This window comes from Talpa occidentalis, unplaced genomic scaffold (genome assembly GCF_014898055.3).
Source record: "Talpa occidentalis isolate TD23 unplaced genomic scaffold, MPIMG_talOcc4v2.1 talOcc4.17, whole genome shotgun sequence".
In the NCBI taxonomy this organism is placed as follows: Eukaryota; Metazoa; Chordata; class Mammalia; order Eulipotyphla; family Talpidae; genus Talpa; species Talpa occidentalis.
Genome location: NW_023601754.1, coordinates 6,399,156 through 6,421,766, shown reverse-complemented (window position 1 = coordinate 6,421,766; position 22,611 = coordinate 6,399,156). Strand labels below are relative to the sequence as shown.

The following is a 22,611-nucleotide window of genomic DNA, read 5'->3' as shown; positions in this document are numbered from 1 at the left end:
GCTTTCTGTCCAGCTCCTGGCTCTGGAAAATTCATCTCATTGTGGGGCTTGTCTCCAACTGTCTCCTCTACCAGAAATGCCCACACCCATCTCCCCCAGTCAAAATCCTTTCTCCTTCAAGACCTGGGTGCATCTCATGTGGCACAGAAGCCATTTCTGCCATCCTGCCCAGTCAGGCAAACCACCCTTGACTCACTTGCTCTCCTGTATCCCAGATACCTGTTTGTCTAGACCTGTCTGTTCATCTCTGACCAACTCTCTGCTGGAGTGCTGCAGCTCCTGGTTACCCAGCTCCAGGAGACCCTCTGCTGCCCCTCCCCTACACCACTCCCAGCCCCAGGGAGTTGTTTTTTGATTTGGTTTCTACAGCCTTACTAATCCAATAATTCTGGAAGGATGTGGTCTGTGGCCCACCTCCCTCCAGGATGCTGGTTAAGGTTACTGACTTCTGGGCCCCCACAGGCCTGCTGAGTCAGAACCTTTAGGGTAGGCTCAGGAATCTGCACGTTTGACATGCTCCCCAGTGATTCTGACGTTAAGTCTGGAAATGACCGCCTGCTCTCTCCAGCACCAGCCCTGGGCTGCTCGAGCAACAGGACTTTCACCTCTAGATGTTTGTCTACCAATCCATCTCCCGGCTGGGGTTTCACGTCTTCCGCCTGAGAGCGGCTACATCTGAGCCCCCCAAAGCACATCACAGCCTACACCACTGCCCACCTCACAACTCTCCCAGCTCTCTACCACCCCCAATACTCAGCAGGGTCTCCCCACCAGTCCCTGGCTGGTGTCTTCCAACCCCAAACCCCTCTGCTCCCTGCTTTCCACCATATGTGCTCCCGGCATCCTTTCTTCCTGTACTCCTTTCTGCCTGGAATGCACCCTCCCAACTCTGCCCGTGCTGTCTGTACCCCTCCATGCAGGCACAATTCCTCCCAGGACCTTCTCAGATCTCCTCAAGGACCCCTTCTCCCTGATCATTGTCATGCTGGGTAAGACCAATAAAGAGAAAGAGTTACGATGCCTTACCACAGGCCAGACTCGGTACTAGATTCTTCTGACAGGACACTAGAGATGAGGACAGTGAGGCTCAGAGAGAGGAGGTGACATGCCTACAATGACATAGCTAGGGAGTGACAGTGGGGGCTGTGAATTCCTAGGCCCAATCACTGCTGAAGGCCTGAGGGCAACGCCTAAGCCATTCTCCCTCTTCCTCACGTGTAATACCCCTGGTGAAAAGCAAGGAATGTCTGTTGACCAAATATGTAGCTTTCACAGCAGGTCAAGAGTCATTCAGATCTACAGAGACAGAAAGTAGGTTAGTGAAAACCTAGGGCTGGGCAGGGCAGGGGGCGAGGAGAGCTAATGGGGACGGGGTGTCTTTTGGGGACAGTGAAAATGTTCTAAACTTAGAGTGTGATGAGAGTTGCACAGTTCTGAATATATTAAAACCACTGAGCTGTGCATTAGAAACAGGTGAGTTTTATGGTATGTGCATTATATCTCGATAAATGTGTTCTTTTAAAAGCCCTCCAGACACAGTGGGGATTGAATCTGAGACTGCTGTTACTCAGGGATTTCGAGCCATGTTTGTGGCCCCCACACTGCCCAATTTGGTAATCACTCAGGGTACCCAGCACCCTGAGATTGCCTCGCACCCACCATGCAGATCAGTTCTGTGCCTGTCCCGGGTTTTCCAGACCACTAATGTCGTCCCGGTGTGTGGGGGCCACATCTTTGGCCACCTTGGCGCTTGACCGCTAGGGTCTCTTTCCTTCCTGACCATTCCCATTCTGTAGCCTTCCAGTTCTGTGACCCCAAGCCCATACAGTGACAACCTCCCTGGACTGCCACCTGGGTGCTCAGCTCAGGGGACAGTATTGAGAAGGGGTGGGGGAGGGGGAGGGAGAGCCAGAGAGCTTAACTGTTCTCCCCAAGACCCCCTCCACTCTCTATTCTAGAAGCCCGGAGTCAGCCTCTGGAAGTTTCCACTTCCTCCAGTAGATACCCCTGTACCCCTCTGGGCCCCTAGAACACCCTCCTCCCTGAGCCTAGAACCCCTAGACACACGGACACAGATCACCCATCCATCTGAGAGATGTTTAATGTATCTCAGGTTCAAGGTACAAAACGCAGGGCAGGTGCTAACCTCTGCCAGCACCTGCCAGCAGTCAGCCTCCTTACCTCTGCGGCCAGCCAGCCCAGCCCTCGGAGCAGTGGGGCAGGGGCCCTGGGGCACCTGGTTCCTTTCCTGTTTGGGGAATGTGAAGGTGGTAATTGAGACCTCAGAGGCCACCGTCTCCCGTGCCTCAGAAAACCTAGACCCAGAAAGGTCCAGACGTGAATGCAGAGCAGCAGATCCCCAGAGTGACCCTGGCTTAGAAGCAGCCCTGGCTTGGAGCCTGGCCCAGCCCTGTGGCCTTGGTCCTGGAAAAAGAAAACTATCACCCCAATAACTGGCAGCAGAGGGAAGGAGATAAAGTGGAGACAGATTCCCACTGCCCAAAAAAAAACTAAAACTAAACCAGTTATGGGGAGCTGACCCAACAGGGCAACGAAGGTCAAGATTGAGGCCTACTCCACCACCCACCCCCATGCCTTTGAGGACCAGCCCCTCACCAAACCTTGTTGCCAGGGCACTGTCCTTGACCTGGTGCTGGACAGGGGATGGAGGGCAAGAAAGACCAGCGTCAGCTGAGGAATGATGCCCTTGCTTTGGGGGCAGGACAGCTGCCTAGGGTGACTCCATGAGGACCCGCTGGGGAAGGTTATCAGCTCTTCAAGTCTCGGCCCAGCCCCTAGAAGCTCTGCACCAGGTCTTGAGCAGTGTCAGGGCCTATACTAAAAGGGAAGGTGGCAGGGTTAGGAGCAGGCAGGGTGGTGAAAAGGGTCCCTGTGAAGAGCAGCCCAGGACATCCTTCTGACCCACCCAGGGAGGCCCAGTTGTTGCTACTTCAGTCCAGGTCCCTCTGGCCCCACGTCAGGCTGGGTGGGCTCCACAGCGCCTTGCCCAGGGAACACTCCCCCCGCAGCTCCCGCCTCCCGCTCCTCCCCAGCTCCCTGGGCTACAGCCGGCCACTTCTGTTGAACTGGATGCACCAGTGGGAGTTGGCGGTGCCTGGGCTGAGATGGGTGTGGTCCTCTTGTCCCATGAGGGGTTGCAGTTCCTGCTGCCGGGGGATGTCAGCGCTGCTCTCACTGCGAGAGCGGCCCGCCTTGGCCAGGCTCGGTGGAAAGGCGAAGCTAGAGCGGGGATCAGAAGGCATGTCGAGAGGGGCCTGGGACTCTTCGGCGGCCAGTGGGCGGGGAGGCAGGCGGCTCAGAGTCGGGGCCTGGGTACAGGGCGGGGATGCCAGGCTCTCCAGGGACGAGATGCTCTGGTTCCAGCCTGTCTGCATGTCCACGGGCACAATCTTTGTGGTTTCTGAGGACACGTAGACCGCCAGCTCCCCCTGCCCACTCTTCCAGGGTAGCTCCTTCTCTGCACAGGTCGGGGACGGGGGGATGATGCGTGGGCTCGGGCACACCTCGAGGCTCCCTGGGGACAGAGAGTACACAGGAGCTCGTTACTGACACAGCAGAGCCCTTCCAAGTATAAGCACATTTTCATGAATTAATTCATCCCCCAGTTGCTATATAACATCTATTTATGCGATTCTTTGGTGAATTTGATGAAAGCTTTGCTGAGGGGAAACACAACTGGCTTTGCTCTCTGTGGAACTGCTAGCACCTAGCATGGGGCCGGGCACATAGTACTTGCTTAACAAATACCTGCTGAACAAGTGTCAATAACTAAACCAGGAGAAAGCAGGAGACAGGCAGGAGAGAAGCCCCACGTGCATTCAGTCCCCACCCTCTTGCGGCACCGGCCTCAGAAACCACATCCCACCAAGCCCATCCCAGACAGCAGCGAGGATGCAATGGCAGGGAGGGCAAAGAAGCCAAAGGCTTTGCAGCTGGGCACCCTGCCTGAGCTCCCACCAACCCCAGGAACATGAGCTCATGCAAACCTAATAGCAGGCCAAGGCCGGGCCACAACAGGGAAGACAGAACAGAAGAGATATGAGCTGAGGAGCCCAGAATCACTGGCAGCCAGGAGGGAAGGCTCAGCCACTCCATGACAGGAAGGCTGAGGTCCTCAGAGAGGAAACCTGGGAAAGTGAAACCCTCTGGCACTCACCCATCAGCCCCTGCTCTCCGAAGTTGAGCAGTGTCTTGCATTTAATAGGTGCTCAGTGTATGTCTGCTCATTGATAAATGCTACATAGTCCAATACACTTGGGCGAGCATGTTATGAGAGGTATGGATGCCAAGATTGAAAGTAAAACTACTGCTCTCGAAAGATCCAAACTAGTCCGTTTTAACAATGCCAAACGAAACTAGATCAAGAAAAAACTTCAGTATTCGTCTTTGGAGGATGCTAGAGAACTAACTGATCGATCTAAAAATTGATAAATAAAAATGGAAAAAAACCAAGCATTTATTCATTCTTTCCTGTATGAAATGTATCTCAAAATATGAGTCATTACCATGCAGAATTTTTTCTTCATAGGAGAATTCCTAATAAATGAAGATGAAAAAATAGATGTAGAATAACACCATTGTGCAACCCCTAATAAAATGTTGGCTCTAGCAACATGTTGGATCAGATCATCAATAAAAAAACATGTGATGAAAAGCTGATGGGGAACTTGACAATGGGTGGCTCAGGCTAATAGCCCAGAAAAACAGCCAGATGGCATGTGCTTCCTGATGTGATGTAATCAGTAGCCCACGGCCACCACCACCTACAGAGTATTCAGACCAAAAATTAGAACGGAAATCTGATCTAGATTTAATGACTGGTTTAAAGGAAATAAGAGGCAGGGAAACATGTTAAACACCACCTTGGGGATGCAAGCAGCAAAACCCAGATCGGGAGATTGGAAATGACTGTGGGACAGATAACCAGGTTCTTTCACTAAATAGCTGTTAAGGAAAAGGAAGTAGGTGGGAGAGACCGATAAGTCAAGCTTGACCCCACTGACATGCTGGAACAGGTACCTTCTTTGTTGTGAGAGGCCGTCCCATGCACTGTAGGATGCTTAGCAGCATCCCCGGCCTCCACCCACTCAGCGCAAGCCCATACCTCCAGTTCTGACAACCAAAAATATCTCCAGACATCGCCCAGTGTCCCCTGGGGGGAAAAAAATCTCTCCACTGCCTCCTTGAGAACCACTTGAGGAGTAGTGCTAGAGACGGAAAAAGACCTGTCGCCCAAATGCCATGCGTGGGCCTTGCTGGATTTTTATTTGAACAAATTATAGAAAAAAAAATTAATCAGGGCACTCTGACCAGTTTTTGGCCATTTGAAGACACCCGTTTTAGATATGATACGGTATTAGGGTTATATTCTCTAAGAAAATCCTTATCTTTTGGAGATGATGCTGAAGTATTTACTGATACAATGATGGGATGTTTGAGATTTACTTCAAAAGAACCCAGGGAGGAGATAGGCTTAGGTGAGATGAAATAAGATCAGTTATAGGTGGGTCATCAATGAAGCTGGGTAATGGATCAATGAGAGTTTCCTTTACTGTGGTATCTGGTGCATTTTGAAATTTTCTATAATAAAATATTTTTTAAAAACATGAGGGTGCTTGAGCCAAGTAGCAGTGAGGATGAGCATTGAGTTAGGTGTCCCCATGTGTTTTTTAGCCCCCATAACTCTATGTGGATGGATTTAGACTCCTCCCTCTAAATTCGTTTTGATGGATTTAGGATTTAGGCTGCCACCCTGGGGGCTCTCCCTGAGGGAAGGTTTGCTGAACTTGGGTGCAACAGAGTCAGGTTTGCTAGTCGCTTCCTATTCCTCAACAGACTGCCAGCGAGGCTGGGCAAAGGCTGTGGGCTCTGCAATCAGATGGGGCAGGTTCAAGCTCTGCGTCTGCTGTGGGACACTGGAAAAGTCCCAAGTCCCTTTAGTTCTATGAGCTCAGTTTCCCCATCTTGTTTGTTGGAAGGAGTGAATCCAATCATGTATGTCTGGGGTCTGATACAAGGAGACCTTCAGTCATTCCTGGGTGGTGAATAAGTCAGAGTAGAAGAAGCGGCCCAGAGAGAAGGCAGAGGAAGGCAGCTATGCAGCTGTAGCTTGCTCCAGAGGGAGCGGGCAGGGGAAGCCATTACCTGAGACTTTGCCCTCCTGGAGAACCTCACTGGTGGCCCGAGCCACAAAGATGATCCCCTCGTCATCTTCCTTCTCTGTCTCCGAACTGTCACTCTCCTCCTCGTCCTCTGACTCCACCGTTAAGATGACAGCAGCTGAACAGGGACAAGAGCTGAATGGGGGCAGCTGGCCCAGCAGCTACCACGCAAGCCCGAACCTGCTCTCTATCCCCCCAGGCAGAGCCCACGGTTGGCAGAGCCGTCTGCTTTCTCCTTGGGCCACTTTAGCACCAGCTTGGGGGCCGGCGGGCTTGAGAGGAAGGGAGTGAGATGCAGAGCCCAAGGGGACAATCAGGGATAGCAGAGTCTTCAGAGGAAGCCACCAGGGGTGCCACACTGTCCAGCTTCCCCAACTTCTCCCCGCAGCCCCAGACCCCACACCAACTGAAAACAGGAACATTTTGGGGTGCTGGCAGGACTGTCCATGTTCAGCTCATCCAAACTCCTGCTGGTTTTGCAGACAGGACACCGGACCCCAGTGCCTGCCTGCCCTTCAAGGCCCAGACCCAGCTCTCCTTCTCCATGACCCTGTCCAGTCCTCAGGGCCTACAGCGTGTAAGTAGCTAGTAGACACCTGTCACAGTTGTTTAATGCCTGCTTTGAGCACTTGCAACTTTGAAGTCAAGTGTGCCCCACTAGTCCCTGAGGGCTCCAGCTTGTGTGCTGGATGCAGCACAGAGAGGTCCCTCCACCATTCTGGCCTGCCCTCCCTCAGCCTACCCCTGCTCCTGGCTTGCCTGTGTCTTGAAGGCCCAGGTCTCGAGGTGGTTTCCCATTGGTAGCCTCCGTGCTAGCCACACCGTCCTTCTGAGGGCCAAGAAAAATACCCTAAGCCTCTGGCTCTAGTGCCAAACCCCAGCCCTGCCTACCCACAGGGTCAACAGAAGGACAGGCTGCCTGGAGAGCATCTGTGTCCATCCCAGTGGTTCCGGTATCCCTTTGCAACCCCACCCCAGGCAAGTGTGGAGTCAGAGTATCCGATGCCCCAGCAAGGGATCACCCTTCAGCAGCCTTAGGGGCTGACTTAGGGGCTCCTGCTTGTTTCACCTCTGAGAGGATGTTCTGCTGCCTCCTTCGGGAGACCATGGGTCCATGAGGCTGACCATCCTCTGAAGGCCTCACCTGACCCTCCTGGGGCTCCAGGAAGATGCAAAAGGGAACCCAAGCTACCACAGCCACCAAGTGCCTAAGGATTATCCTACTAGAGCCCCTCTGGCCTGGACTCCCACACACGGGGGCTCAGACTGCGTGCTGTCAGTCTCCAGCCCCCAACAGGAGCCCAGGGAAAACACGTGCCTTCTTGCGGCCGGCCTTGCGTGGTCGCGGCTTGTTCTTGGTGAAGCAGATGTTGTGCTTGGTGGACTTAAAGGACTCCAGCCGCCGCTTCATGTTCTGCTGGAAGACCTCCTTGTCCTGCCGCTCCTGGGCCTCCTCCGAGATGAAGTGGCGGCTGCAGCCGGCTTTGTACTGCCAATGATAGCCCCGCCCTGCGTGAGGCCGCTGCCATGGCCCCCACGGAACCCCGGGCCACGGCCCCAGCCCTCGGCCCTGGCCAGCCCAGTTTTTCCAGTACCAACCGGGGATTAAAAAGCAAAACGAAAGAACACAGGCGACACTGTATTCTCAGCTCACGGGGAAACTTTCTTTCACCCCAGAACCTCCTACCCCAGATGCCTCCAGGCCTTTCCTAAGTCTCCGCTTTGAAGGCACAAGAGTCAGAGGACAGGTCTCCTGTCCCTGGGGGCTACTATGAGCCCATGAGGGGCCATTTCCCTCTTTGCAGCTCCATGTAGGATCTGGCCCACTGGTCCCCTCTGGCTACACAGGATTCTCTCTCCTGCTGGAGCTGCCCAGCTGCCGTGGCGGTAGCCACCACCACCACCCCCACCCCTCAGGGTGCTGCTTCCGACTTCTTACACCAAGCCCACCCCACTCTCACCTAGACCACCTCCACGCTGCCCTCCCTGGCTTCACAGCCTTTTTATCACCTAGCAACCATCCCCCCAAGTCCTGCCAGTGGGCTCCAAATCAGCCTGTCTGGCCTCGCTTCCCAGTCTGGTCCTTCCCTACACTTCTTACTATTTTCTGCTCCCCTGAACCAGTTCTAAGAGCACCCTTCAAGTCTCCCATCTACCCTCTTCTACATACTCACCTGAGGTACCCCTCACTCCTGGGAGTAAAGGCGTCCAGCTCCTTCAGACAACTCATCCCTCTCCAACCCCAGCCTCACTTCGCTCAGCTCGGTCCTTCCTGCCTCCTCAGTTCCCTTCCCCCTCCTATTTCTGACTCCCCCAATCGCCTTCCCTCACCACTGGCCTCCACCCTTCTGCTTTTGAGTATGCTCCTGCCCTCACCTCCTCAATGAAAGCCACACTAGCACCTCCTCTTGCTCTCTGATTCTGCATTTCCCCTCCTGCCCATTATTTCCTGAGATACCAGAAACGCCACGGAGGCCCTGCAACTCCACAGCACTGCCTTCTGTCCTCTGGTGCCCGGGGCCTCAGGTTAGTCACAGGCCTGGCCTCTGTGCAGCATCCAGCCCTCCCGGCCCAGCCTCCAGGACACCATCTGCTACTGCTTCTCCAAATGTTCCTTCTCCCCTCCTCTGCTGGATCCCCTTCCTTTTCTTTCATGTGCTCTTCCCCACAGTGCTGTCCTTGGCCTTCCTCTCTCCCCTCTAAAGAGTCTCCCCAGCAAATCGATCCATTCTCTCAGCTTCAGTAGCTCAGTGATGGAGATCTGCACTTCCCAAACACCAGCCCTTTCAGGCCAGCTGCATTTGAATCCTGAGGGGACAGTAAGAGGAGTTTCTTCTATCTCTTTCCATGTTACAGAATCGGAATCTCTAGGAGGTGAAGCCAGGAATATGTCTTCTAGCAAGCTCCCCAGGGAAAGCTGATGTAGCCAAGAGAGGAAACCTTGCTACAGATAGCTTCCAAATCTTTATCTCCAGAAATTCTCCCTCTCATAAACTATAATCTTCCATCTCTAGATACTTAGACTCTCTAGAGTGAAATGTTTATGAAGAATGTGGATTGTTTTAGGATATAACTAAGTGGATTCAGAACTGGTCAAGTAAGTGTACCCCAAAATGCTTGAGCCAGGTCAGTCTGGAGGAAAGTCTTTAGTACCGTGCCACAGGGTTCTGTCTCAGCTCTGTCCTGTTCAACAATTTTATGCTGCTTTGGATGGATGCAAAGTTAACAGGCTCAGCAAACCTTCATATGAGGTGAATCTGAGGAGATATTTGGTGGCAGACGTGGGATCCAGTGATGGAATGATGGGCTGAATCGAACGAGATGATATTTAACAGGGGTAAGCAACGTCTTACTTTAGTTTTTGTTTTTCCTTAAATGACCACACTAGAACTAGTTGCACTGAACCCATTCACTAGTCTTACACACACACACACATACACACACACACACAAAGACCACCAATCATTTTGTATTTCCTGATGTGATAAGAAATACATTACATTACCTACTGAATGTTCCTGACTCTGACCAGGATGTAGATTTTGCTACCAGGAAATACAAGGGCTGAAGGAACATGGTAAAGCCCACTATTAGAATACAATCAGGGACAGGGCCTACCTGGTGGCGCAGGGGTTAAAGACAGCGCTATCAAGCTATTGCAAGTCACTGCAACATAAGTTCGATTCCCCAGCCAGCCAGGGAGCAACCCACATGGCGCAGCAAACCTCTCCTGTCTCACCTGCTGCTCCCCTCAGCAGTGGATTTCAGTCGGTCTGCCTGTTCTGTTCCCCACTCTGTCTCTGGTGAATCCTCTCACCCCCTGCACCTCTGGCCTGTGCCCCAGTTCTTATATGCATAAATATATAAATCTTTTTTTAAAAAAAAGAATACAATCAGGGACATTTATAAAATGGGAAATTCTCTAAGACAAAGTATCCAGTTTCTTCAATAAATAAATAGCAAAGGGAAAGGGGAGAGAGAAGGAACTGGTATAGATTTTTTTTTTAATGAGTCATATTTACCAAATACAAAGTGTGGACTTCACTTGGATCCTGGTTTAAGCAAACCATCTGGGGAAAGACACTTACTGAATACTGACTGGCTGGTTGCTGTGACAAGTTAGATATTTATTGTATGTGATAATGGTACTATGGTGATATTTCTGTAAAAGTTTCTTGCCATGTAGAGAAATATGTCTGGAGTTTGGTTTAAGATAATAAAATATGGATGGGGCTTGGTGGGAGTAAAGATTAACTGTGTATTGATCGTTATTAGAGCTGAGTGATGGATAAATATTTTATTCTCTCTGGTTTTGTGAATGACCAAAATGTTCCATGAAGAAAAAAGTAAATAGACCCAAACAAAAAATCCACATGTTGGATAAGGCAGGATTTAACAGCCATTAACTGAGGAAGACATTGGGGGCAAAGGAGGTGTGCCTGACTATAAGATAGTATGGGGCCCCAGGGTGGTGAGCCAAAGCAGGAGGGACTCTGGGCAGTGGGAAGAAGATGGCAAATTCTAGAACTAGAAGGGTAAGATGGCCCCTGTGCTCTGCCCTGGTCAGTCACAACTAGAGCAGCATCTTCCATTCTGAGCCTCATTTCTCATGATCAGAGAAATGCATGAGAGACAGAGATGCCGGCCTGAGGGCAGGCAGGCCTGTGTGCAAGGGAGCTGTCTCAAAACCTTTGAAAATTTATTCTGCAGAGCCGCAAAGGTCAAATCAGGACCAGCGGGAGCAAGTTAAAGGAAGCCAAATCTGATTCAACGGTAGAAACTGCCTCATTAAAAACCTCCAGGATTGGTAACAGCTGCCTTCCCTGTTCTGAAAGGTTCAAGGTAATGGCCTGCTGCCCCCTTGTGGGCTTGCAATAGATTCTCTCCTGGATCCAGCGCCACAGCTTCATGATCTGCGTTGGACTAACTCACATCACCTAAAACAGATGTCTGCCTTCCCCATGCCAAGCTGGTCCCATGGGCTTCTCAGCACTTCTGCTTCTGTCTGTCACCCCATCAAGCCCTCTGTACTGTATCTCCCGCTCTCCCCTACCTTCGAGACCAATCACCCAGGCCTCTGTGTTCCTCTCCCCTCCATACTCAGTTCTCCCAGCCTCTCAACTCACCCCCTCCAATCTGAACTGCACTCAGCTAGCAGAGGAGGCATCCTTAAACAGTGCTTGTATCAGACTGAGCCCTTTCTCAGAAGAAAAAAAAAAAGCTGAAGGTTATTACGGATAAGGTGAAGCCCACACTCTTCAACTGGGCAACACTAGCTCTCCACCAGCCAGTGCCAACCGCCTCTTGAGCTCCCTGGCCCACCCACCACTCCCCTGCCGCACTCCCATGCCCTGCCTGCTCTCACCCTGCGGCGTGGCTTGTAGAGGCCTCCACAGAGCAGATGGTGCATCACAGCATCCTCACGGTCCCGGCCACTGCGTACTGTGTCAATCACCTGCAGATCCAGACACGCTCCGCTGCCACTCTCCCTCCTGCGGGAGGCAGGGAACATGTGTGCTGGGGAGGGGCCAGGAGGCACAGGCCAGGGAGAGGCGAGATTCAGAGAGAAATAACCCAAGAGAGGGAAGCTAGAGGGTGGGGAAGGGAGCCCAAGGACTTACAGCAGGTTGGTGACAGAGGTCTCTGCCACGGAATTGCGGCTGGGCATAGAGGGCAGAGTGAGCCCGGTGGAGGACAAGACGTGGCCTCCCTGCAGGGGCCAAGACACAAGCCAGATAGCAGTGAGATGGAGGGGCATAGACAGTGGAGGATCATAAAAAGAATCACAATCATCAACACTTATTTTGTTCTTTGGATATGCAGGTACTGCACTAGGCGCTTAGTAAACTCTAACTCCCCCTTTCTTACAGTTGAGGAAGCTGAGGCTCACTGAGGGTAAGTGACATACCCAAGGTCATAAGCCGGTAAGTGGTAAGAACTGAACCACATCTGCTGGCTCCAGAGTCCAGCTGTTTCTTGCCTCTCTGTATTGCCTGCCAGACTCTTAAGTGTCAGCGTCAGGCCACGCTGGTTCCTCGTCTGCCACTGCACCAGACCACAGAGTCTACTGGGAATTCCCAACTTCCTGCTCAGGGCCTGCCTGCTTGTCGCCCCTTCCTGTCTTTCTCAATTGGGCCTTGCCACCTGCCCACCCACCACTGACTGCCAGCCCACCTGGTCCACGAAGCTGATGGCATCCCGGATGTTGAGCCTGTAGTACACATCCCAGATCTGGTCCCGGATGCGGTAGGCTGACCGCCGCATCAGCAGCTGACTCAGGTACTTCTTGTCAAACTGCTCCCACCTACAGAGGATGCCAGACCCGGCCCTGAGTACCATTCCCAAGGCCCGGCCGACTGGCCCTCCCTAAGACCGGTCAGGGGTACCCCCAGTGCTGGGATGGCTCTCTCAGTTAGGGCCTCAGGCAGGAAGAATCTTAGTCCCTGCCTTTGTGGAGTTTACAGTGTTAGGGGAAAGCCTGCCACTAATTGTATCACAAATAACTATAAAATTGCAACCATGACAAGAATCACCATGGATAATTACAGAGGATGAGAGGGATTTGCCCTAGTCAGGGAGGCCAGGGAAGGCCTCTTAAGGATCAGTGCCTACAGTGACATCTGAAAGATGAACAGGCTATATCGGTGAGGAGTCAGGGAGTGTTCTGGTAGAGAGAACATGTGCAGAGGTCCCAGGGACAGGGGAGCATGGTGGAATCTGAGGTTCTACCCCAGCGTTCATGTGATTAGCAGGCAGACAGTCAAAGACAGAGCAGAGCACGATGAGGCTGGAGTCAGGCAGGTGCCAGACCATGCAGGGCCAGGCAGGCCTCCCTGGGACCTTGTCTTATCCTGAGGGAACTGGGGTGCCACTGAAGGGCTTCAGGCAGAGGCCACCCCGCCTGAGCCTGGCTGTGTCCCTTCTCAGAAGAGTGGCACATGCCCCAGACTGCCCTGGCTGGTGGGGCGGCTGCTGAAGGAGCCTCGGGGTAGCTCCCTCACCTGTCCCTCCAGTAGTGGTAGCCATGGTGCCCCACAACGTCCTCCACTGCAGCCAGAATGTGGTCAAAAGTCTAGAAGGGGGGTGGGTAGGGGGACTGGATCAGGACTCCGCTCAAAATAGGAGAGGGGAAAGAGGGACAGGTGGAGGGATGGGGCTCTGGTACCCACGTGCTCATGCAGCTCCTGGTTCAGGGTGGGCTTGTGATGCTCACTCCTCTTCACCTTCAGCCACTTGACCAGTGGTTTGATGGTCAAGCCCTACAGACAGGCAGTAGGTGAGCTCCGCCCTAGCTGGCTCCCCACTGCCTCTCTCCTTTCTCTCCCCACCATCAGGACTCAGCTCCAGCACCCCACTTCACTGCACTCCAGCTCCGGCAGCTCGGGCCCCTGCAGCCCCACAACCAGAAAAGGAGCCCTTGTCCCAGAGGCCCCAAGCCTCCCCCAAGGCCTGCCAGACCCTCTCCCGCCAGCCTCGGGGGCAGGAGGGGGGCTCTCCCACCTGCACAATGACTGTGAAGAAGACCACCACAATCGTGGTGGCCACAAAGTAGTCTTTGGCAGGGACCTTGGTCCTGTCCAGTAGGATGACGAGAGCGAAGGCCACGGCCCCCCGCAGGCCCCCATAGGACATCACCACCTGGTCAATCTTGTCCAGAGGGACCAGCCGGAACTGATTCAGCACCCACGTCTGCAGGACTACGCCTACAGCGGGAGGGAGGCCGGGGGCAGCAGGGCGTTGGGGGTGAGGGCACCGGAGTGAATAGTACCGAGTATCTGAGCTAAGGTTGGACAGGGGCTGGGGGGTCGGGGGGAGCAGCAAGGGGAGGTTTAGGAGTTGACAAGGAGGTGGACTCGGATTGGGCTGAGGTGTAGGGGGACGGGGCAGGAAGGAGAATAGGAAGGCAGAGAGCGCCGGCAATACCGAGAGCTCGGAAGAACAGGATGAAGAAGAGGGTGCCCAGCACCAGCCCCGAGTCCCAGGCCCACTTAGAAGAGTCCACGGCCGAGATGCCGAGCAGCATGAAGATGACGGTCTCTGCGCAGCTGGCTAGAGTCTTCATCGTGTATTTGACAGCTGTGCGTGACTTATGGGAGATGTTGGCCTCCACGTACTTCTTACAGCCCAGGCCACACATAGTCACCCTGGGAGGGGAATGGAGACAGAGGGCAGGTGAGGAGGGGTGAAGGAGGCACAGCCTCTGCGGTACAGGACTCTCAGGGAGGCGCGGAGACCCTCCCAGGATAGCCCATCTCCAGGCCTGCCACTCTGCGCCCCCTGGCGGGGAAGGTGGGAGGAACAGGCTCTGACTACCGCGCTCTGAGGCACACCTGGAGTGCCATGGCCACCAGCGCCAGTCTTGGAGTCCACTTGCAGCTCAGCCCGCACCCCGGAGAGCACTTCAGGTAGAGAAGCTTGGGTTCTGGGGTGCCCAAGACAGTTCTGGAGGCATATCCTAGAACATTACCTGAGCCTTATTGTCTCCCCAAGGAAGCTTGAGTTTCCCACTACCAGACTGACTCTGGGCAACCTACAGACTCCCTAGGGTCCTGCTGCTGTCCACGTGAGGGACAAGCATGCTCTGTGCCCGCCTCCCTGCTGCCTGCCTGCAGGGCCCCCGGGACTCACGCAAGAATGGCGGAGAGCGAGGCCATCTCAGCAGTGAGGTAGGCTGCGTAGGCGAGGAGGAAGACCAGCAGCGGCTCGATGATGCGGACCCGCTTGGTGAAGCGTGTGGTCAGGGCCAGGAGGAAGGCAAAGACTAAGCCCACGGCTGCCCCGCCCAGACTGACCACAAACAGGGAGGCTGGGGGAGGAGTGGGGTGTCAGCATGACCCCTGGCCCGGACCCCACCCTGGGGGGCTGATAAGACTGCTGCCTGGCAGGGAGTGGAAGATGATGCCCACTACACTCCCCGGGGTCAAGATCCCAGAGCCAGGATCCCAGGGAAGCCCCTCCTCAGGTCCTCAGGGCCCCACTTCTCCATAGAGGAGGGACAGGACTAAGGCAATCTGAACAGCCTCCCCCACCCTGATGGGGTGGGGGCTAGGGGATGCTCAGCAACCCAGGGGTGGCAGATCTCCAGTGCTGGCCGAGAGGGGGGAAATACTGACCGACTCCCTTCAGGTAGTCAGTGGCCTGCACGTTGGCAGAGCCCATCTCCACGAAGGAGTTGCAGACCTTGTACAGCACCTGAGTGAGGAGAAAAACGTCAGGAGCGAGGCGTAGAGCAGTGGGAACTGCTGAAACAGGGTGGAAGCTGAGACCATATTTCTTCCCCAGGACACCCAGTGTGGGGAGGAGGCGGGGTTGGATCTGCTGGTCAGAGAGAGGCAGCCTGGGGTCAGGGATTGGCAGCTATGAGCATTCTCACCACGGTGACAGCATCATTGAGCAGGGACTCGCCAAAGACGATGATAAACAGAGTCTCATTGACATGCACCTCCTCAAAGACAGCCAGCACGGCCACGGGGTCCACTGCTGAGATAAGGCTTCCGAACAGCAGGAAGTCCAGCAGGCCAGCCTGCACCCGAGGGGCTTTCAAGAACACATGAGGGACAGTTATTGGTGAGGTATTGAGTCTCCCACAGTCTCCTGGCCCCAAGCCCAGACTCTGCCCTACTGCTAACACCAGGATGTCAGAAAATGACTTGGGATGGTGAAGAGAACTGTGGCCTGCAGGTCAGGAGACTCGAGCCGGAGGCCTGGCTTTGCCACTTACCAGCTCCGTGGTGTTGGCTCTGTCATTGTCACCTGACTTCTCTCAGCCATACCTCCTCCTCTGCCTACCTCACAAGACTGCTACAGAAATCAACCCGGGAGAGGGCTAAGACACTCCATGTAACCTGACATGCTAAGGTGGCACTGACAATAAAAACTGCAGCAACAGTAATAATAACCACCAGCAGGTGGAAACTGGCTGCTGACTGGCTTTATGAGGGAGAAGAACAAAAGAGAACACTTTTTTCCACACCTGTGGTTGTCAGTCTAAACGATGTGACACTCACGATTGTCAGGGGTGGGAGGGGCTATGAGGGCTGAATCGAGTAAGAAACGCACCGCAGGTGGGGCTTGAATTTGTTATATAATCTCTGGGAGCCTCAGTTTCCTCATGCACGTACTGGGAATAACAGCACCTGCCTAAATTATTGAGCCCATGCCTGAGACATTGTGAGTGCCCAAAAACTAACCTACTATTGGGATTACTGTAATGATGATGGCAATTTATACCCTCCCTCCCCTTCCTGCCCCAAAGAGTTCTAACCCGTCATGGAAATCAGGTTAGAGTCCCCAAATAGAAACTGCAAACCTCCCCTGGCAACTTGGAAGAAGTCTGAATTATCAACATTCAGGGTTGAATGGATTGGGGGGTGGGGGCAGGAGATGAGGAAGGAGATGCCAGGACTGGGCAGCCCGAAGGCAAAGTCCTCTCCTGCTAACCTTGGGCCTGATGCCAACTGAGTTGAAGGGTCTTTATTTCCTATTCCATGAAGTGAGACAACTTTTACCCCAACAGAACCAATGGGATAAGTAAAGAGGACACACCGCGTAGGGCCTTGCATTCTGTGGATGTGTAATATGTATTTATTAAAAATAATAAAAATAGAAAACCACTCTGATGTGGCCTGGACAGAAGTAGGACAGCAGGCCGTGGCAGGAGAGGTGAACTATGTCTCAGGGGAGCAGGACTGGTAAGTGGCAGAGTGGCAACAGAGGGCAAGAGGCAGCAAAGTGGTAACAGGCTTCCCAGCCTCGGCAGCCCACACACAGCTGGGAGCCAGGCCCTTGCTCAGCTGTCACGCTGCAGGAGCCCAAACTCGACTGGCAGAGACCTGAATGAAGGCTGCAGGCCCATCTGGAGTGTTGCCTTGCACTTCAGTGGGGAGGGACCCAAGATGAGCATTCAGGGACTGGTTCTCACCAACGTGGGCTCTCCAGGGCTGGGGAAGGGAGCTGGGAACAGGTGATGAGTCTGGCAAAGCCTCCCCCCACCAATCCAGGTCTTAGGGTGACTCACCCACAAATCCAGCCTGCTGCAGGCCCCAGAGGGCAGCGCCTGTTGTGAAGGCATTCCAGAGTGTGCCCACCACGGCATAGGTGAGGATGGCACCCAAGTTGTCAAAAAATAGACGGCTAGGCATGAAATAGCCCGAGTCTAACACAATAGGAGGCAGCAGGAAGAGAAAGAAGGTGCCTGGTTCCAGCTGGTACTCAGCTTTCTTAGCCACAGCCAACACTATGCCTCCAAGCACCAGGCCCAGCAAAATCAGTAGACAACTCTCAGGAACCAGGGATGTCACCTTCCGGGACAAGTGAAACACTGCAATGCAAGAAGAGAAAAGGAGATAGCAGCTTATGGGACACGCACACACGCATGCACGCACACATGTACACACCTATAACCTCCCAGCCTTAGAAGGTCCCAATCTTGGAGCCAAAGAAGGAGAAAAGAAACGCAGGTCTCCTCGAATCTCCAGCCTCTAAGGCAAACCCTCCACTGCACCCAAGTGACTGCTTTGTCGTGCTCCTGTCATGGCAACCTAGGCCTGGGCTTGCTTTTTCTATTTCTGGAAATGCCCCCTCCTCTCTACGCTCATCCTCAGGGGATTCTTCTCTGATCTCCCTTATCCATAGATATTATCTGAACTTCAGCAAATGCTACCCGGTATATTTTTATGCATACCATAGCTGTAAAAAATCAGGGCCTCTGGAGTCAGACTGTCTGAGTGCAAAGCCTAGTTTTCTAATTTACCAGTTATGTGACCTTGGAACCAGTAGCTTCACCTCTCTGAATCTGTTTCTTATCAGCAAAATGGGAATAAAAATAGTGATGGTCTCAGAGGATTGTTGTGAGGTTTAAATAGAACCGTGTACTCAAGAGCACTCAGCATAGTGTTTCATTATAAGCACTCAATAAATATCTATTATTATATTATTTCATCATGCCTCCCTAACTGGACCATGACATATGTTACACCTCCTAGGAGTGTGGGAGACCTCCTAGCCCAGCATGCTTTTCATTACATGGCTCACTAAGGACTCAGTAGTTTGAAAAGCCTTGAGTCTAGTAGTCAGAAGCTCTCCAATTCTTCTTCTGACTCCATCACATTCCAACTATGTGATCTTGAGGAAATCGTTTAATTTACTTGAATTTTGATTTCTTCCCCTGTAATATGGGAAAAACACTCATCACAAAGGGTGAGAATAAAATGATAGAGTGCAAGTGTGTCTAGTGGAATGTCAGGCACATTGTATGTCCTCAACAAATGTTAATTAAATGTGACTGGGGGAAATGACAACAGATCTGTGCCAAAGAAAAAAGGAGGGGGCGCCTCCCTGGTGGCACAAGGGGTGAAGACGCAACCTATGAAGCTAGCCATAGCCACTGCAGCATGAGTTTGATCCCCAGCCAGCCAGGGAGCAACCCACATGGCGCAGCAGACCTCTCCTGCCTTGCCCGCTGCTCCCCTCAGCAGTGTATTTCAGTCAGTCTGCCTGTTCTGTTCCCCATTCTGTCTCTGGTGAATTCTCTCACCCCCACACCTCTGGCCTGCACCCAGCACTTGTATGCATAAATAAATAAATCTTTAAAAAAAGAAAAGAAAAGAAAAGAAAAGAAAAGAGGAGGGGTTATGAAATGGGTCTCTGGCACTATTGCCACTCCTACATTTCTCCCCTAAAATAAACTGTTTCTACTCTCCCTCGGGGCCTGTGACCATGAATGAACGTCTTCTACCCCTGCACAAACTTGGAGTGATGGGTAGTAGGCAAGGTCTCCATGTTAGCTTGTGTAACACCCAATGCAAGACCATGCCCTTTGGAAGCTGGCACATAGTGGACCTGGCACATAGTGGGTAAGGATAAATACTTGTTGAATAAAAAGGAAAAAAAAATCCCTTAGCAATGAAGCTGGGGGAAGGTATCCCTGAACATTCTATAAATTTTTCTCTTCCTTTCTTGAGGATATATATTTTTTTTTAGCTGATGAGGAGGCTCTCTTCTCCTACCCCCATAACAGATGTCATTCAAAGTAGGAAAAGCACTATGATTTTTGGAGAAACTACACTCATTGCTATAAACCCTAAATAATAAGAACTCTCCTACAACTCACAGACTTCTCCGCAAGCCCAATTCTTGGTTCTCAAATCTAAGGCTCCTCCCACCTTGCTCTCATTGCTACTAGGCTCTAAGGTAAGCCCAGCCACACTCATCCTTACCTTGGGCACCCCATCTTCTGCTACAGGGACCCTATTCCATCCTCACCTCGAAAGCCTGCATCAACCTAGCACTGCAGTCGAAAACCCATCACAAAAGCCTGTACTCTGGCACAACCAGGCTTCCCGAAGGCATTTCAAGCCCCATTTTCTGCTATTAATGGTCTGCCACCGAGGAGTGGAGACTTACGTTCATGCCAAGCCACCACTGCCCCCCAGCAGCGTCCCTGGGGGAGAGAGGGGGCAAATTCTAGGCTGTGTGATTCCCACATGAAGACTGTATTGGCGAGAATGGGAGTACAGGCTGTGCCAGCATAGATGGGAGTGAGTAGCAACGCTCAGCTATAATTAGTCACCCCCACAGCGGAGCCTGCACAACAGGGAGAAGGAGGGGGGTCTCAGTAGGAGGAGGGACCACTGGCTGCTGAGCAGTGGGGAGGAAGGGGCAGAACAAGAAAAAGTAACTATTCAAGGAAAGGAATCTCTTCAAGCTCTGCCTTCAGTGTTGTGCAGGCAGAAGGAGGTCGGAGGGATGAAAGCAGCTGGTGCAGGCAGCACATAGACAACTGGAAGTTTCTTATACCTTGAAGTGAGAACGTAGGCCTGAAATGGGGTGTGGGGAGGCAAAGCTAGCACACGGGGGGGGGGGGCTAGAGAGGGGGGCTGGAGGAAAACTGGCAAGTTCAAATCCGAAGAGAAAATACACTTGGACATGGTCTCCAGGAAAGGCTGCTCCCTGGAGACCAGGGACACCATCCACTCAACGTCCCCACAAGTCCTCCCCCCTGAGGAGGTTTCCAGGAGGCTGGGAAGTGGTGGAGGAGGAGAGGCCGGACAGAAGGGCACATTGCAAGGGGAACCGAGGAGGCAAAGAGGGTAAAGGAGTCTAAGGCTGGGGCTGGGCGAGCTGGGGCAGCCCTTGGAGAAGGCACATCCTCAGCGCGCCCACGCGAAAAGGAGAGAGGCGAGACACCCACAAACGGCGGCACAGGAACTGGGTGACAGCCCGGATGTGTGGATTCGGAATCCAAGTCAGGGCACAGTGCAGGGGGCCGGCCAGGATCTGGGGGCCGGGGTGGGGGGCGGCTCCGCTGCCGGCCGCCGGCCTAGCGCGGCGCACCCACGCACTCACCTATTTTAGCCAGGCTGGCCACCAGGATCCACAGGGCGACCAGGTAAGGTGCCTCCACTTCGTGCCACTGCCAGCGGAAGAGCGCCAGCCCCGGGGGGGGCTCGCCCGGCGACCCCGACTCCGGGGTGGGCCCCCCGGCCGCTCGCGCCCCCGCCAGGGCCAGTCCGAGCAGCGGCCCCGCGGCGCGCAGCATCCTGCCGGCCGCCTCGCCGCCCTCCCCGCCCGCGCGGCCGCCGGCCCCGCGTCGCCGCCGCCGCCTCCCGGCCGCCCCCGCGTCACAGGCACGTGGGGCGCGCTCCCCCAATCCCGGCTCCGATGCCCCCCAGCCGGGTCCCGACTGCGAGACCCCGCCCGGGGAGTCCGTGTCCGGACCCCAACTCCTGCCTCCGAACCAGCCTCTGGTCGGGAAATCCCCCGATGCGGCCCTCCCCCAAGTCCCGCAACCGACTCCTTCCCGGCGGCTCCCCCAAACCTTTCCCGAGCCTCCCCGCCCCGGATCCGGAGCTGGGAGAGGCCACGGCCCCCCGGGAGCACCGCCGAGCCCCGCGCTCGGGGCCCGCGGCCGCCCGCGGGAGGAGCGGGGTCTGGGGGGGCGGGGTCCAGGAGGGAGGGGCCCGGCTCCTCCACCGCGCGTGCAGCCGCGGGCGGGAGCGGCGGGGCGCGGGGTCCCCAGGCCGCGCGCCCCGGCGCTGCCCCGCGCAGACGGCAGGGGGCGGTGCAGCGCCGCCGTCCGCGCGCGCGGAGCCCGGGACCCCCGCTGGGCCCCCGCCCGGACCAGAGCTGCGCACGCGCAGTGGGCGCTCCCAGAGGGCCGTGAGGGACAAAGCTGTCACCAGTGTCCCCAGATACCCCAAAGCCCGGAGCAGGCCCAGCTCATTCCAGGCCGAGAAGGAGGCTGCTCCTCCTTATATCCCGAGCCGAGGAGCACCCGACTTCCCTTTCCCTTAAACTGCAGGGGACTCTTCTCGGAGCCTTTTCTATAAAACTGAAGGAAACTATCTTCTTTCCCTAAACTATGGAAAATCCAGGTCTCGGTTCTCTTACAACTAAGTGGGCTCCAGCAACCCAGCCCTGAAGGGCATTCGGCTTATTTCGCCTCAAACTGAGGACGACTGTCTCCTACTTTCATTCAGTCTGAGGGACATTCATCCCACTTCGGCCCCAAAGCTGAAGGGAACATGTCCTACCTGAGAACCGAAGGGGTATGTTGGGTCCTGTCTCCATGGTCGGACGCGCTGGAAGAAGTTCAAAGGCCCTGGAATACTAGAACCAGAACCAGTCGGCCCTGGGAAGCTGTCATGCAGAAAATTCCATATGCCTGTGAGGAAATGAAATCAAGCATGTCTTTTGCTTGAGCAAGAGGCAGCAAAAAAGCCAGCCCCGAGCCAGTCCCCACCAGCAGTGAGGATAAAATCTAACTACCCTGACATCTTGCCTCCTTGCTGAAGAGACCAGTCCCCGAGTCAGAACAAGCCGGAAAGTCTGAGGTTTCAAAATTTATGAATGAAAACGAGACATCCTGTCAAACGTTAATGTTTGATCACTGTACCGTTTGGTGTAAGAAAATAACTACTCCTTTCTCTCCTTTCTCTCCTAAGGCGTATCATCTCACCCAACCTTGTGGCTAGTGAAGTAGTTTTTTAGAGTGAAATCATTCAGGCTGTTCCCAGTTTCACATCCTCTCTTTGATTATCCAATAATCTCTTTATCCAATTATCACTATTACTGGGATCCTTATTTCAGTCCACAAACTCCCCCAGCAAACTGAGTCATCCACCCATTTCCTAAAACTGAGGGGTACCTGTCTCTTCTTCCCCCAACTGGAAGGGAAAAGATGCCACCTTTTTCTGGAAATGAAATCTGGTTTCACTTCTCTCTCCAAACTGAATGGGACTCATCTGCTTTCCCCCAATAAGAGAAACCCCTCCACGTGCACCCTCAAACAGGATTAGGGCCATCTGGACCCTAAACCGAGCGAAACCTGGCAGGCCACGATCCGAAGAGGATCCCGCCCCACCTGCCCTAACGAACACAATCTCTGAAAGAAACCGCAGCCTCACCACTCGCGAGCGCACAGAAGCCC

General features: G+C 53.9%; 2 protein-coding genes across 9 annotated transcripts in view; both read right to left on the bottom strand.

Annotated features, from left to right (window-relative positions):
- PLEKHG4 (pleckstrin homology and RhoGEF domain containing G4) overlaps nucleotides 1–3,023 on the bottom strand; it is a 25,936-nt gene extending 22,913 nt beyond the window's left edge. For 2 of the 3 annotated variants that reach the window (XM_037515868.2, XM_037515867.2), the window contains exon 1: nucleotides 2,182–3,022. The gene's annotated coding sequence lies outside the window, so the exon portion shown is untranslated. Of the gene's footprint in view, nucleotides 1–2,181 lie in introns of all 3 variants that reach the window. The other variant, XM_037515865.2, reaches the window with a different exon arrangement.
- SLC9A5 (solute carrier family 9 member A5) lies at nucleotides 2,084–22,611 on the bottom strand. 6 transcript variants are annotated; one of them, XM_037515879.2, is made up of 17 exons: nucleotides 22,589–22,611; nucleotides 21,716–21,846; nucleotides 17,200–17,502; nucleotides 15,556–15,719; nucleotides 15,296–15,374; nucleotides 14,811–14,988; nucleotides 14,106–14,326; nucleotides 13,683–13,885; nucleotides 13,352–13,441; nucleotides 13,184–13,254; nucleotides 12,357–12,486; nucleotides 11,804–11,892; nucleotides 11,548–11,674; nucleotides 7,501–7,671; nucleotides 6,942–7,011; nucleotides 6,166–6,300; nucleotides 2,084–3,535 (listed from the first exon to the last, which is right to left on the bottom strand). In XM_037515879.2, the coding sequence occupies exons 2-17, from the start codon at nucleotides 21,750–21,752 to the stop codon at nucleotides 3,063–3,065; spliced, it is 2,541 nt and encodes an 846-aa protein (XP_037371776.1). In that variant the 5' UTR covers nucleotides 21,753–21,846; nucleotides 22,589–22,611; the 3' UTR covers nucleotides 2,084–3,062. The 6 variants fall into 6 exon arrangements, with proteins under 6 accessions (XP_037371776.1, XP_037371774.1, XP_054552874.1 ...); XM_037515877.2 differs by having other exon boundaries at nucleotides 22,330–22,597; XM_054696899.1 differs by lacking the exon at nucleotides 22,589–22,611 and having other exon boundaries at nucleotides 21,716–21,877.

Excerpts from the sequence above, each read along its gene's own strand:
- SLC9A5 (XM_037515875.1), bottom strand. The coding sequence starts at position 20,721 with ATGCTGCGCGCCGCGGGGCCGCTGCTCGGACTGGCCCTGGCGGGGGCG. Across the intron at positions 17,503-20,528 it reads GGCCAGCCTGGCTAAAATAG|TGTTTCACTTGTCCCGGAAG; the intron begins GTGAGTGCGTGG and ends CTTGCATTGCAG. Across the intron at positions 11,675-11,803 it reads ACCTCTGTCACCAACCTGCT|GAGGGAGAGTGGCAGCGGAG; the intron begins GTAAGTCCTTGG and ends TGCCTCCCGCAG.